The sequence below is a fragment of the Pseudophryne corroboree genome, chromosome 3, assembly GCF_028390025.1.
Source record: "Pseudophryne corroboree isolate aPseCor3 chromosome 3, aPseCor3.hap2, whole genome shotgun sequence".
NCBI classification, from domain to species: Eukaryota; Metazoa; Chordata; class Amphibia; order Anura; family Myobatrachidae; genus Pseudophryne; species Pseudophryne corroboree.
This window is the reverse complement of record NC_086446.1, coordinates 466,378,963-466,394,202: the sequence shown is the minus strand read 5'-3', so window position 1 is coordinate 466,394,202 and position 15,240 is coordinate 466,378,963. Positions and strand designations below refer to the sequence as shown.

At 47.4% G+C, this 15,240-nt stretch overlaps 1 protein-coding gene across 1 annotated transcript in view; it reads left to right on the top strand.

The window, feature by feature from the left end:
* PRKAR1A (protein kinase cAMP-dependent type I regulatory subunit alpha) overlaps nucleotides 1-15,240 on the top strand; it is a 174,410-nt gene that overhangs the window by 68,326 nt on the left and 90,844 nt on the right. The window contains exons 5-6 of the mRNA XM_063960728.1: nucleotides 286-347; nucleotides 6,977-7,023. Coding sequence (XP_063816798.1) covers nucleotides 286-347; nucleotides 6,977-7,023 — 109 coding nt within the window. The remainder of the gene's footprint in view (nucleotides 1-285; nucleotides 348-6,976; nucleotides 7,024-15,240) is intronic.

The following is a 15,240-nucleotide window of genomic DNA, read 5'->3' as shown; positions in this document are numbered from 1 at the left end:
TACATATATATATTTTCTAGTAGGGATTCTTTGTTTTGTAGACTACAATCCATTAATTTGTTGGATAAACTCACTTTTTTTGTGTGTGTACTGTGGTCTAGATATGAAACTGAGAAACAATTTCTATCCTACCATATTGTAGGTAACTAAAGAGATTTGTCTTATGGAAACAGGCAGCAATTTCTCTTGTAAACCTTAACTGATTGCACATAGAGTGCTCTAAATGAAATGGCCGCATTGCCATATAATTATTCAAATTTGGACATTGTTTTCTTGTTCTTACAGCGACATCTTTGACGCCATGTTTTCTGTGACCTATATTGCCGGAGAAACTGTGATACAGCAGGGTAAGAGGTTATTCCTTCAGAGTGCGTTTGGCAGGCTAAGGGCCTAATTAGCACATCTACGATCCAGTACACTGACATGTGGGGGGACGCCCAGCATAGGGCAAGTCTGCCCCACATCCCGGGCCTGCTTTCACATGTCTAGGGTAACCCTCTGCCACCGCCCCCGCTTAATGCCGCCGTGACGTCTCTAAAACAGAGTCGACGCCCCCCTGTCGCACCTCACTGTGTGCACACACGCAGTGCGGCTACTGCACATGCGCACACTTTACAGGGCTTCAGCATGCAAACGCAATCCTACATGCGTTCCATGCTGCATTAGGTTCTAAGTCTGTTTGTGAAGTGATTAAACCAGGTAAAAAGCGGGACTCTGGCTGAGGTGCTATACCGCAGGTTAGGAAGCAAGGATTTATGCAGAAGGCTTATACCACAGTGTAAGAAGCGGTGGATCTAGCAGAGTACTTATTCTGCAGGGTAAGAAGTGGGGTCTATAGCAGAGGGGTTATACCGCAGGGTACGAAGTTAGGAGTCCTAAAGAGGTGTTATATAGATGGGTATGAAGTGAGGGCTCTGACAGAGGAATGATGTTGCTGGGGTTGACATGATTTAGGGTTTCATGCAAATCCATAGATGGATCTTCTGATTTTACATTCTGTACATGCTCTATAGGTTAGCATACACAACTTTGAGCAACTTTGAATCATTCAGACTTATAGGCATCTCAGCAGCAACTCCACTGGGGGCTTTCTGGGTGTACTCGAGTGGCAACTGGCCATTCACACGTAAGTTAAGTGATCTGTGGGTGAGCAAGTAGAATTGTGGGTTATACAGAGAGCAGTCTAATTTCAAACAGATCTCTAGCACCAGTCAGAACTGGTGCAATTGTTCTGGTTGTGATGAAAACTATATTAACTAGCTGGTGGATGGGGGCTCTGTGGCTGCGTAGATGTGTCCACTTCTGAATACGTGCAAAGATCTACATCCCTAAATTAGACTTTCCTTCTTCTGTCAGCTTGTTCCCTGTTTTCTCTAACGTCCTAGTGGATGCTGGGGACTCCGTCAGGACCATGGGGAATAGCGGCTCCGCAGGAGACAGGGCACAAAAGCAAGCTTTTAGGATCACATGGTGTGTACTGGCTCCTCCCCCTATGACCCTCCTCCAAGCCTCAGTTAGGTTTTTGTGCCCGTCCGAGCAGGGTGCAATCTAGGTGGCTCTCTTAAAGAGTTGCTTAGAAAAAGTTTTTAGGTTCTTTATTTTCAGTGAGTCCTGCTGGCAACAGGCTCACTGCATCGAGGGACTTAGGGGAGAGAAGTGAACTCACCTGCGTGCAGGATGGATTGGCTTCTTAGGCTACTGGACACCATTAGCTCCAGAGGGAGTCGGAACACAGGTCTCGCCCTGGGGTTCGTCCCGGAGCCGCGCCGCCGACCCCCCTTGCAGATGCTGAAGATTGAAGAGGTCCGGAACCAGGCGGCAGAAGACTTTCAGTCTTCATCAGGTAGCGCACAGCACTGCAGCTGTGCGCCATTGTTGTCAGCACACTTCACACAGCGGTCACGGAGGGTGCAGGGCGCGGGGGGGGGGCGCCCTGGGCAGCAATGTATAATACCTGTATGGCGAAAAATACATCGCATATAGCCCTTGAGGCTATATGGATGTATTTAACCCCTGCCAGATATCACAAACTCCGGAGAAGAAGCCCGCCGAAAAGGGGGCGGGGCCTATTCTCCTCAGCACACAGCACCATTTTCCCTCACAGAAATGCTGGTGGGAAGGCTCCCATGCTCTCCCCTGCACTGCACTACAGAAACAGGGTTAAAACAGAGAGGGGGGGCACTGATTTGGCGATATGAATATATATTAAATGCTATAAGGGAGGAACACTTATATAAAGGTTGTCCCTATATAATTATAGCGTTTTGGTGTGTGCTGGCAAACTCTCCCTCTGTCTCCCCAAAGGGCTAGTGGGTCCTGTCCTCTATCAGAGCATTCCCTATGTGTGTGCTGTATGTCGGTACGTGTGTGTCGACATGTATGAGGAAAATGTTGGTGAGGAGGCGGAGCAAATTGCCTGTAATGGTGATGTCACTCTCTAGGGAGTCGACACCGGAATGGATGGCTTATTTATGGAATTACGTGATAATGTCAACACGCTGCAAGCCGGTTGACGACATGAGACGGCCGGCGAACAAATTAGTACCTGCCCAGGCGTCTCAAACACTGTCAGGGGCTGTAAAACGCCCATTTACCTCAGTCGGTCGACACAGACCCAGACACGGACACTGATTTCAGTGTCGACGGTGAAGAAACAAACGTATTTTCCTTTAGGGCCACACGTTAAGGGCAATGAAGGAGGTGTTACATATTTCTGATACTACAAGTACCACAAAAAAGGGTATTATGTGGGATGTGAAAAAACTACCTGTAGTTTTTCCTGAATCAGATAAATTAAATGAAGTGTGTGATGATGCGTGGGTTTCCCCCGATAGAAAATTATTGGCGGTATACCCTTTCCCGCCAGAAGTTAGGGCGCGTTGGGAAACACCCCTTAGGGTGGATAAGGCGCTCACATGCTTATCAGAACAAGTGGCGGTACCATCTACAGATAGGGCCGTACTTAAGGAGCCAGCTGATAGGAGCCTGGAAAATATCCTAAAAAGTATACACACACATGCTGGTGTTATACTGCGACCAGCGATCGCCTCAGCCTGGATGTGCAGAGCTGAGGTGGCTTGGTCGGATTCCTTGACTAAAAATATTGATACCCTTGACAGGGACAGTATTTTATTGACTATAGAGCATTTAAAGGATGCATTTCTCTATATGCGAGATGCGCAGAGGGATATTTGCACTCTGGCATCAAGAGTAAATGCGATGTCCATATCTGCAAGAAGATGTTTATGGACACGACAGTGGTCAGGTGATGCAGATTCCAAACGGCACAAAGATGTATTGCCGTATAAAGGGGAGGAGTTATTTGGGGTCGGTCCATGGGACCTGGTGGTCACGGCAACTGCTGGAAAATCCACCGTTTTTTACCCTAAGTCACATCTCTGCAGAAAAAGACACCGTCTTTTCAGCCTCAGTCCTTTCGTCCCTATAAGAGTCATATCTGCCCAGGGATAGAGGAAAGGGAAGAAGACTGCAGCAGGCAGCCCATTCCCAGGAACAGAAGCCCTCCAACGCTTCTACCAAGTTCTCAGCATGACGCTGGGACCGTACAGGACCCCTGGATCCTCCAAGTAGTATCCAAGGGGTACAGATTGGAATGTCGAGACGTTTCCCCCTCGCAGGTTCCTGTAGTCTGCTGTACCAATGTCTCCCTCCGACAGGGAGGCAGTATTGAAAACAATTCACAAGCTGTATTCCCAGCAGGTGATAATCAAAGTACCCCTCCTACAACAAGGAAAGGGGTATTATTCCACACTATATGGTGGTACTGAAGCCAGAAGGCTAGGTGAGACCTATTCTAAATCTGAAATATTTGAACACTTACAAAAGTTCAAATCCAGATGGAGTCACTCAGAGCAGTGATAGCGAACCGGGAAGAAGGGGACTATATGGTGTCCCGGGACATCAGGGATGCTTACCTCCATGTCCCAAAAATTTGCCTTTCTCACCGAGGGTACCTCAGGTTCGTGGTACAGAACTGTCACTATCAGTTTCAGACGATGCCGTTGGATTGTCCAAGGCACCCCGGGTCCTTACCAAGGTAATGACCGAAATGAGGATTCGTCTTCAAAGAAAATGGACGACTTCCTGATAAGAACAAGGTCCAGAGAACAGTTGGAGGTCGGAGTAGCACTATCTCAAGTAGTTCTACGACAACACGGGTGGATTCTAAATATTCCAAAACCGCAGTTGTTCCGACGACACGTCTGCTGGTCCTAGGGATGATTCTGGACACAGTCCAGAAAAAGGTGTTTCTCCCAGAGGAGAAAGCCAGGGAGTTATCCGAGCTAATCGGGATCCTCCTAAAACCAGGAAAAGTGTCAGTGCATCATTGCACAAGAGTCCTGGTAAAAATGGTGGCTTATTACGAAGCGATTCCATTCGGCAGATTTCACGCAAAAACTCTTCAGTGGGATCTGCTGGACAAATGGTCCGGATCGCATCTTCAGATGCATCAGCGGATAACCCTATATCCAAGGACAAGGGTGTCTCTCCTGTGGTGATTACAGAGTGCTCATCTTCTAGAGGGCCGCAGATTCGGCATTCAGGATTGGGTGCTGGTGACCACGGAGGCCAGCCTGAGAGGCTGGAGAGCAGTCACACAGGGAAAAAATTTCCAGGGAGTGTGATCAAGTCTGGAGAATTCTCTCCACATAAATATACTGGAGCTAAGAGCAAATTTTATAATGCTCTAAACTTAGCAAGACCTCTGCTTCAAGGTCAGCCGGTATTGATCCAGTGGGATAACATCACGGCAGTCGCCCACGTAAACAGAAAGGGCGGCACAAGAAGCAGGAGGGCAGTGGCAAGGATTTTTCGCTAGGCGGAAAATCATGTGATAGCACTGTCAGCAGTGTTCATTCCGGGAGTGGACGACTGGGAAGCAGACTTCCTCAGCAGGCACGACCTCCACCCGGGAGAGTGGGAACTTCATCGGGAAGTTTTCCGCATGATTGTGAACCGTTGGGAAAGACCAAAGGTGGACATGATGGCATCCCGCCCGAACAAAAAACGGGACAGGTATTGCGCCAGGTCACGAGACCTTCAGGCGATAGCTGTGGATGTCCTGGTAACATCGCGGGTGTAACAGTCAGTGTATGTGTTCCCTCCTCTGCTTCTCATAACCAAGGTATTGAGAATTATAAGACGTAGAGGAGTAAGAACTATACTCGTGGCTCCGGATTGGCCATGAGGGACTTGGTACCCGGAACTTCAAGAGATGCTCACAGAGGACTAATGGCCTCGGGAGCTAAGAAGGGACTTGCTTCAGCAAGTACCATGTCTGTTCCAAGACTTACCGCGGCTGCGTTTGACGGCATGGCGGTTGAACGCCGGATCCTAAGGGAAAAGGCATTCCGGAAGAAGTCATACCTACCCTGGTCAAAGCCAGGAAGGAGGTGACCGCACAACGTTATCACCACATGTGGTGAAAATATGTTGCGTGGGTGAGGCCAGGAAGGCCCCACGAAGAAATTTCAACTAGGTCGATTTCTGCACTTCCTGCAAACAGGAGTGTCTATGAGCCTCAAATTGGGGTCCATTAAGGTTCAAGTTTCGGCCCTGTAGATTTTCTTCCAGAAAGAATTGGCTTCAGTTCCTGAAGTCCAGACATTGTCAAGGGAGTATTGCATATACAGCCCCTTTTGTGCCTCCAGTGGCACCGTGGGATCTCAACGTAGTGTTGGGATTCCTCAAGTCATATTGGTTTGAACCGCTCAAATCTGTGGATTTGAAATATCTCACATGGAAAGTGACCATGCTGTTGGCCCTGGCCTCGGCCAGGCGAGTGTTAGAATTGGCGGCTTTGTCTTACAAAAGCCCATATTTGATTTTCCATTCGGACAGGGCAGAACTGCGGACTCGTCCCCAGTTTCTTCCTAAGGTGGTGTCAGCGTTTCACCTGAAACAACCTATTGTGGTGCCTGCGGCTACTAGGGACTTGGAGGACTCCAAGTTGCTAGACGTTGTCAGGGCCCTGAAAATATATATATATATATATATATATATATATATATATAAATTCCAGGACGGCTGGAGTCAGAAAGTCTGACTTGCTGTTTATATTGTATGCACCCAAAAAGCTGGGTGCTCCTGCTTCTAAGCAGACTATTGCTCGTTGGATTTGTAGTACAATTCAGCTTGCACATTCTGTGGCAGGCCTGCCACAGCCAAAATCTGTAAATGCCCATTCCACAAGGAAGGTGGGCTCATCTTGGGCGGCTGCCCGAGGGGTCTCGGCTTTACAACTTTGCCGAGCAGCTACGTGGTCAGGGGGGAACACGTTTGTAAAATTCTACAAATTTGATACCCTGGCTGAGGAGGACCTGGAGTTCTCTCATTCGGTGCTGCAGAGTCATCCGCACTCTCCCGCCCGTTTGGGAGCTTTGGTATAATCCCCATGGTCCTGACGGAGTCCCCAGCATCCACTAGGACGTTAGAGAAAATAAGATTTTACTTACCGATAAATCTATTTCTCATAGTCCGTAGTGGATGCTGGGCGCCCATCCCAAGTGCGGATTGTCTGCATTACTTGTACATAGTTATTGTTACAAAAATCGGGTTATTGTTGTGAGCCATCTTTTTTTAGAGGCTACTTCTTTGTTATCATACTGTTAACTGGGTTCAGATCACAAGTTGTACGGTGTGATTGGTGTGGCTGGTATGAGTCTTACTCGGGATTCAAGATCCTTCCTTATTGTGTACGCTCGTCCGGGCACAGTACCTAACTGAGGCTTGGAGGAGGGTCATAGGGGGAGGAGCCAGTACACACCATGTGATCCTAAAAGCTTGCTTTTGTGCCCTGTCTCCTGCGGAGCCGCTATTCCCCATGGTCCTGACGGAGTCCCCAGCATCCACTACGGACTATGAGAAATAGATTTATCGGTAAGTAAAATCTTATTTTCTCATTTTCCATGTTAATGCTTTTGTTTCTCCTACTTCCTATTTTGTCCTCTTGTAGGAGATGAAGGAGATAATTTTTATGTTGTCGACCAAGGTGAAATGGATGTAAGTATGTGTATTTATATCTGGACATTAAGGATGTGTGTAGCATGGTCACAGAGCGCAATACAGCACAAATCAAACGCATTTCCATGACATTCTAGTGTATCCGTTATCCAAGTGTTTCTTTATGACTCCTAGCATGCACTCACAGTGCACAGATGCCAGATATATCCTGGCATGTTAAATTGCTTGCTTTTATAATTATGGATAGAATTTACTTCAAACTTTGTGAATGTGCTTTTATTAATTGTATTTAGTAATGGGTCTCATTCTTGTTTTTTTCTTTGAGTAGACAGTTCTATGCCTATCTGCGGGTGTTAGTTTTATCAGGAGGGGTCCAGACCTTGGCCAGCACAGATGGTGTAATGGTTAGCATTACTGCCTCACAGCACTGAGGTCATGGGTGCGATTCCTGCCATGGCCCTAACCGTGTGGAGTTTGTATATTCTCCCCTTGCTTGCGTGGGTTTCCTCCAACAATCCAGAAATATACTGTCTGGTTAAATGGCTTCTAACTAAATTAACCGTAGCATGAATTTGTGTACTTGTACATGTGGTAGGGAGTATAGAGTGTAAGCTCCACTTGGGCAGGGACTGATGTGAATGCCCAAATATTCTCTGTAAGCTCTGCAGAATACATTTGCGCTATATAAATAGGTGGTAATAATAAATAATAATAATTCGATTTCTAACTATATATCTTCTTCAGGGTCCATAGTCTCCCTAGGGAAAGACATTGGGGTGTAGGTGGTAGGATAGGACCAGGCACCAAACAGTTAAAGCTTTTAGAGCTCCCAGGATGCTCTGGTCCCGTCTCCCCCCTCCTCCCTCCTCCCCAGCCCTATACCCCGCCCTTAGCCTACAGTATGCTATCCAGTTTATAGCGGAAGTAGTGCCTATATTCAAAAAGGGAAGTAAAGCTGAACTGGGTAATTATAGACCAGTTAGTTTTACATCTATAGTGGGGAAAGTACTGGAAGGTATTCTAAGGGATAGTATTCAGAAGTTCCTTAAAGCCAATAAGGTCATTAAGAGGAATCAACATGGATTTGTGAAGGACAGATCCTGTCAAACCAACTTACTTGGCTTTTATGAAACAGTAAGTGCAAACCTCGATCAGGGTAAAGAGGTGGATGTAATCTTTTTAGACTTTGCCAAAGCTTTCGACACAGTACCACACATGCGAATTATCTGCAAGCTACAAGAAACAGGGCTAGGTAGCACAATATGCACTTGGGTCAAAAATTGGTTAGATAATAGGGAGCAGCGCGTTGTGGTCAATGGATCTTTTTCAAATTGGACTGAAGTGTTAAGTGGTGTGCCGCAAGGCTCAGTATTAGGACCGCTATTGTTCAACACATTCATTAACGACCTAACAGAAGGTCTAGAGAGCATGGTGTCAATTTTTGCAGATGATACCAAATTGTGTAAGGCTATAAATACAGAGGAGGATGCTTAGTCTCTTCAGAATGACTTAGTTAAATTAGAAGCATGGGCAGCCAAATGGAGAATGCGCTTCAATACAGACAAGTGTAAGGTAATGCACTGTGGTAGCAAGAACAAAAATAACACCTACATACTGAATGGGGTAAAATTAGGGGATACTGTACTGGAAAAGGACTTAGGTGTTCTCATAGATCGCAAACTAAGCAGCAGTACCCAAAGTAGGATTGCAGCAAAGAAGGCTAATAAGATATTAGCATGCATAAAATGGGGAGTTGATGCAAGGGACGAGGGTGTTATACTCCCGTTATACAAATCACTAGTGAAGCCACACCTTGAATACTGTGTACAATTCTGGGCACCATACTACAAAAAGGATATCCTGGAGCTAGAAAAGGTTCATAGGCGGGCGACCTAACTAATTAAGGGCATGGCGACGCTGGAATACGAGGAAAGGCTTGCAAGACTTGGCATGTTTACACTGGAAAAGAGGAGACTAAGAGGGGACATGATCAACATCTACAAATATATAAAGGGACAATACACGAGCTTGTGCAGGACCTGTTTTTGGTTAGATCAATACAGAGGACTCATGGACACTCGCTCAGGTTAGAGAAGAGTGGATTCTGCACAATATGGCGTAAAAGTTTTTTCACGGTAAGGACAATACGTGTTTGGAATTCCCTGTCTGAGGTGAGTTGCAATGGGATAGATAAATTCTTAATGGATATGGTGCATAGTCATGCACTATAGTTACTATAAAAAGAGGGATAAAACGCAACGGCTGACATCAGCATCAGTAAAAATTTTAGACCAAATAATCCTGCATAGGAGACCACAAATAGGTTGAACTCGATAGACAATTGTCTTTTTTCAACCTTAGATACTATGTTACTATGTTACTATGTTTTGTTTTGGTGCTGGCAGGAATTGAATGCTCCTTTTAACAGTGGGGCTGCTTCTAAGCAGCCCTAAGCTTTTATTTCTCTGACGTCCTAGTGGATGCTGGGAACTCCGTAAGGACCATGGGGAATAGCGGCTCCGCAGGAGACTGGGCACATCTAAAGAAAGCTTTAGGACTAGCTGGTGTGCACTGGCTCCTCCCCCTATGACCCTCCTCCAAGCCTCAGTTAGATTTCTGTGCCCGACGAGAAGGGTGCACACTAGGGGCTCTCCTGAGCTCTTTGTGAAAGTTTTAGTTTAGGTTTATTATTTTCAGTGAGACCTGCTGGCAACAGGCTCACTGCATCGTGGGACTAAGGGGAGAAGAAACGGACTCACCTGCGTGCAGAGTGGATCGAGTTTCTTAGGCTACTGGACATTAGCTCCAGAGGGACGATCACAGGTTCAGCCTGGATGGGTCCCGGAGCCGCGCCGCCGGCCCCCTTACAGAGCCAGAAGAGCGAAGAGGTCCGGTGAAATCGGCGGCAGAAGACGATCCTGTCTTCAGATAAGGTAGCGCACAGCACCGCAGCTGTGCGCCATTGCTCTCAGCACACTTCACACTCCGGTCACTGAGGGTGCAGGGCGCTGGGGGGCAGCGCCCTGAGACGCAATAAATCGATAAAACCTTATATGGCTAAAATAAATGCATCACATATAACTCCTGGGCTATATGGATGCATTTAACCCCTGCCAAAACATATAGAAAAACGGATGATAGGCTCCGCCCCTTTCTCTGCGTCCTTATCTCCTCAGCACACTGGCGCCATTTTCCCTCACAGCTCAGTTGGAGGGAAGCTCCCTGGCTCTCCCCTGCAGTCACTACACTACAGAAAGGGGTTAAAAAAGAGAGGGGGGCACAAATTAGGCGCAGTATAAACAATACAGCAGCTATAAAGGGAAAAACACTTATATAAGGTTATCCCTGTATATATATATAGCGCTCTGGTGTGTGCTGGCAAACTCTCCCTCTGTCTCCCCAAAGGGCTAGTGGGTCCTGTCCTCTATCAGAGCATTCCCTGTGTGTGTGCTGTGTGTCGGTACTTTTGTGTCGACATGTATGAGGAGAAAAATGATGTGGAGACGGAGTAGAGTGTCTGTAATAGTGTTGTCACCCCCTAGGGGGTCGACACCTGAGTGGATGTACTGTTGAAATTGCGTGACAGTGTCAGCTTTGTATAAAAGACAGTGGTTGACATGAGACAGCCGGCTACTCAGCTTGTGCATGTCCAGATGTCTCATACAGGGGCTCTAAAGCGCCCGTTACCTCAGATACAGACGCCGACACGGATACTGGCTCCTGTGTCGACGTGAAGAGACAACCGTGATTTCCAATAGGGCCACACATTGCATGATTGAGGCAATGGAAAATGTTTACACTTTTCTGATAATATGAATACCACCAAAAAAGGGGTATTATGTTTGGTGAGGAAAAACTTCCTATAGTTTTCCTGAATCTGAAAAATAAAATGAGGTGTGTGATGATGCGTGGGTTTTCCTCCGATAACAATTGATAATTCTAAAAAGTTATTGGCAGTATACCTTTTCCCGCCAGTGGTTAGGGTGCGTTGGGAAACACCCCCTAGGGGGGATAAGGCGCTCACACGATTGTAAGAACAAGGGCTCTACCCTCTCTTGAGATGGCCGCCCTTAAGGATCCTGCTGATAAAAAGCAGGAGGGTATCCTAAAATGTATTTACACACATACTGGTGTTATACTGCGACCAGCAATCGCCTCAGCCTGGATGTGCAGTGCTGGGTGGCGTGGTCGGATTCCCTGACTGGAAATATTGATATCCTAGATAAGGACAGTATATTATTGCCTATAGAGCAATTAAAAGATGCTTTTCTATATATGCATGATGCACAGCGGAATATTTGCCGACTGGCATCAAGTATAAGTGCTTTGTATCTACCAGAAAAGTGGTCAGGGATTCCAAACGGCATTTGGAATTGCCTTAAAAAAGGGGATGTACCCTAGGTCGCCTCTCAAAATAAGACGCCGTATTATCAGGCGCAGTCCTGGTTGGCAAGCGGACAAAAGGGTTCCTCTTTTCTGCTCGTGACAGAGGGAGAGGAAAATGGCTGCAGAGATCAGCCAGTTCCCAGGAACAGAAACCCTTTTCCGCCGCTGCCAAGCCCTCAGTATGACGCTAGGGCTTTACAAGTTCAGGCACGGTGGGGGCCCGTTCTCAGTGAATTTCAGTGCGCAGTGGGCTCACTCGCAAGTAGACCCCTGGATCCTTCAGGTAATATTTCAGGGGTACAAATTGGAATTCGAGACGTATTCCCCTCGCCGTTTCCAAAAAGTCTGTTTTACCGACGTCTCCCGCTGTCAGGGAGGCAGTTTTGGAAACCATTCACAAGCTGTATTCCCAGCAGGTGATAATTAAGGTACCCCTCCTGCAACAGGGAACGGGGTATTATTCCACACTATTGTGGTACCGAAGCCAGACGGCTCGGTGAGACCGATTTTAAAATCTAAAATCTTTGAACACTTACATACAGAGGTTCAAATTCAAAATTGAGTCACTCAGAGCAGTGATTGCAAACCTGGAAGAAGGGGACTACATGATGTCTCGGGACATCAAGGATGCTTACCTTCATGTCAAAATTTACCCTTCTCACCAAAGGTATCTCAGGTTATGGTACAGAACTGTCACTATCAGTTCAGACGCTGCCGTAGGGATGGTCCACGGCACCCCGGGTCTTTACTGAAGTAATGACCGAAATGATGATATTCCTTCGAAGGAAGGGAATTTTAGTTATCCTTTACTTGGACGATTCCCTGATAAGGGTAAGATCCAGAGAACAGTTGGAGGTCGGTGTAGCACTATCGCAGGTAGTGTTGCGGCAGCACGAGTGGATTCTCAATATTCCAAAATCGCAGCTGGTTCCGACGACTTGTCTTCTGTTCCTAGGGATGATCCTGGACACAGTCCAGAAAGAAGGTGTTTCTCCCGGAGGAGAAAGCCAGGGAGTTATCCGAGCTAGTCAGGAACCTCCTAAAACCGAACCAAGTTTCAGTGCATCAATGCACAAGGGTTCTGGGTAAAAATGGTGGCTTCCTACGAAGCAATCCCATTCGGCAGATTCCACACAAGAACTTTCCAGTGGAACCTACTGGACAAATGGTCCGGGTCGCATCTTCAGATGCATCAGCGGATAACCCTGTCACCAAGGACAAGGGTGTCCCTCCTGTGGTGGTTGCAGAGTGCTCATCTTCTAGAGGGCCGCAGATTCGGCATTCAGGACTGGGTCCTGGTGACCACGGATGCCAGCCTGCGAGGCTGGGGAGCAGTCACACAGGGAAGAAATATCCAGGGCTTATGGTCAAGCCTGGAGACAAAAATATCCTGGAACTAAGGGCCATTTACAATGCCCTAAGTCAAGCAAAACCTCTGCTTCAGGGTCAACCGGTATTGATCCAGTCGGACAACATCACGGCTGTCGCCCACGTAAACAGACAGGGCGGCACAAGAAGCAGGAGGGCAATGGCAGAAGCTGCAAGGATTCTCTGCTGGGCGGAAAATCATGTGATAGCACTGTCAGCAGTATTCATTCCGGGAGTGGACAACTGGGAAGCAGACTTCCTCAGCAGACACGACCTCCACCCGGGGGAGTGGGGACTTCACCCAGAAGTCTTCCAACTGATTGTAAACCGTTGGGAAAAACCAAAGGTGGACATGATGGCGTCCCGTCTTAACAAGAAACTGGACAGATATTGCGCAAGGTCAAGGGACCCTCAGGCAATAGCGGTGGACGCTCTGGTGACACCGTGGGTGTACCAGTCAGTGTATGTGTTCCCTCCTCTGCCTCTCATACCAAAAATACTGAGAATCATAAGAAGGAGAGGAGTAAGAACGATACTCGTGGTTCCGGATTGGCCAAGAAGGACTTGGTACCCGGAACTTCAAGAGATGCTCACGGAAGACCCGTGGCCTCTACCTCTAAGAAAGGACCTGCTCCAGCAGGGGCCTTGTCTGTTCCAAGACTTGCTGCGTTTGACGGCATGGCGGTTGAGCGCCGGATCCTGAAGGAAAAGGGCATTCCAGATGAAGTCATCCCTACCCTGGTCAAAGCCAGGAAGGATGTAAGCGCAAAACATTATCACCGCATTTGGCGAAAATATGTTGCGTGATGTGAGGCCAAGAAGGCCCCTACAGAGGAATTTCAACTAGGTCGTTTCCTCCATTTCCTGCAGACAGGACTATCTATGGGCCTAAAATTAGGGTCCATTAAGGTTCAAATTTCGGCCCTGTCGATTTTCTTCCAGAAAGAACTGGCTTCAGTACCTGAAGTTCAGACATTTGTAAAAGGGGTACTGCATATACAACCTCCTTTTGTGCCTCCAGTGGCACCTTGGGATCTCAATGTTGTTTTGAGGTTCCTTAAGTCACATTGGTTGAACCACTCACCACTGTGGACTTAAAATATCATCTCACATGGAAGGTGACGATGCTGTTAGCCCTGGCTTCAACCAGGCGTGTGTCAGAATTGGCGGCTTTTATCATATAAAAGCCCTTACTTAATTTTTCATTCTGACAGGGCAGAATTGAGGACTCGTCCTCAATTTCTCCCTAAGGTGGTTTCTGCTTTTCACATGAACCAACCTGTTGTGGTGCCTGCGGCTACTGGGGACTTGGAGGACTCCAAGTTACTTGACGTTGTCAGGGCCCTGAAAATATGTTTCCAGGACGGCTGGAGTCAGAAAATCTGACTCTCTGTTTATCCTGTATGCACCCAGCAAGCTGGGTGCTCCTGCTTCTAAGCAGACTATTGCTCGTTGGATTTGTAGTACAATTCAGCTTGCACATTCTGTGGCAGGCCTGCCACAGCCAAAATCTGTAAAAGCCCATTCCACAAGGAAAGTGGGCTCATCTTGGGCGGCTGCCCGAGGGGTCTCGGCTTTACAACTTTGCCGAGCAGCTATTTGGTCAGGGGCAAACACGTTTGCTAAATTCTACAAATTTGATACCCTGGCTGAGGAGGACCTGGAGTTCTCTCATTCGGTGCTGCAGAGTCATCCGCACTCTCCCGCCCGTTTGGGAGCTTTGGTATAATCCCCATGGTCCTTACGGAGTTCCCAGCATCCACTAGGACGTCAGAGAAAATAAGATTTTACTTACCGATAAATCTATTTCTCGTAGTCCGTAGTGGATGCTGGGCGCCCATCCCAAGTGCGGATTGTCTGCAATACTTGTACATAGTTATTGTTAACTAAATCGGGTTATTGTTGTTGTGAGCCATCTTTTCAGAGGCTCCTTCATTGTTATCATACTGTTAACTGGGTTCAGATCACAAGTTGTACGGTGTGATTGGTGTGGCTGGTATGAGTCTTACCCGGGATTCAATATCCTTCCTTATTATGTACGCTCGTCCGGGCACAGTATCCTAACTGAGGCTTGGAGGAGGGTCATAGGGGGAGGAGCCAGTGCACACCAGCTAGTCCTAAAGCTTTCTTTAGATGTGCCCAGTCTCCTGCGGAGCCGCTATTCCCCATGGTCCTTACGGAGTTCCCAGCATCCACTACGGACTACGAGAAATAGATTTATCGGTAAGTAAAATCTTATTTTTTATGTGTTTATTTATTTTTCATTTTACTCCACTTGAGCAAGCAAGTACTAAGTACGCCAGCATTACTGCTCCTTCAACTCTCCAGTAACTGGTCTGGTGATTTTGGCGGGCGCCTGGGAGCTCTGCTAGCTGGCATCCCAGGGACAGTCCAGACTGCAGCCAGAGCACAGGGGAACAGGTAAGGCGTGTCCCCGCTTGCGGGAACGTTCGTTTTTTGTGTTGTCTCACCTCCAGTCTTGGAGTTGGACCGGTAGCGCTG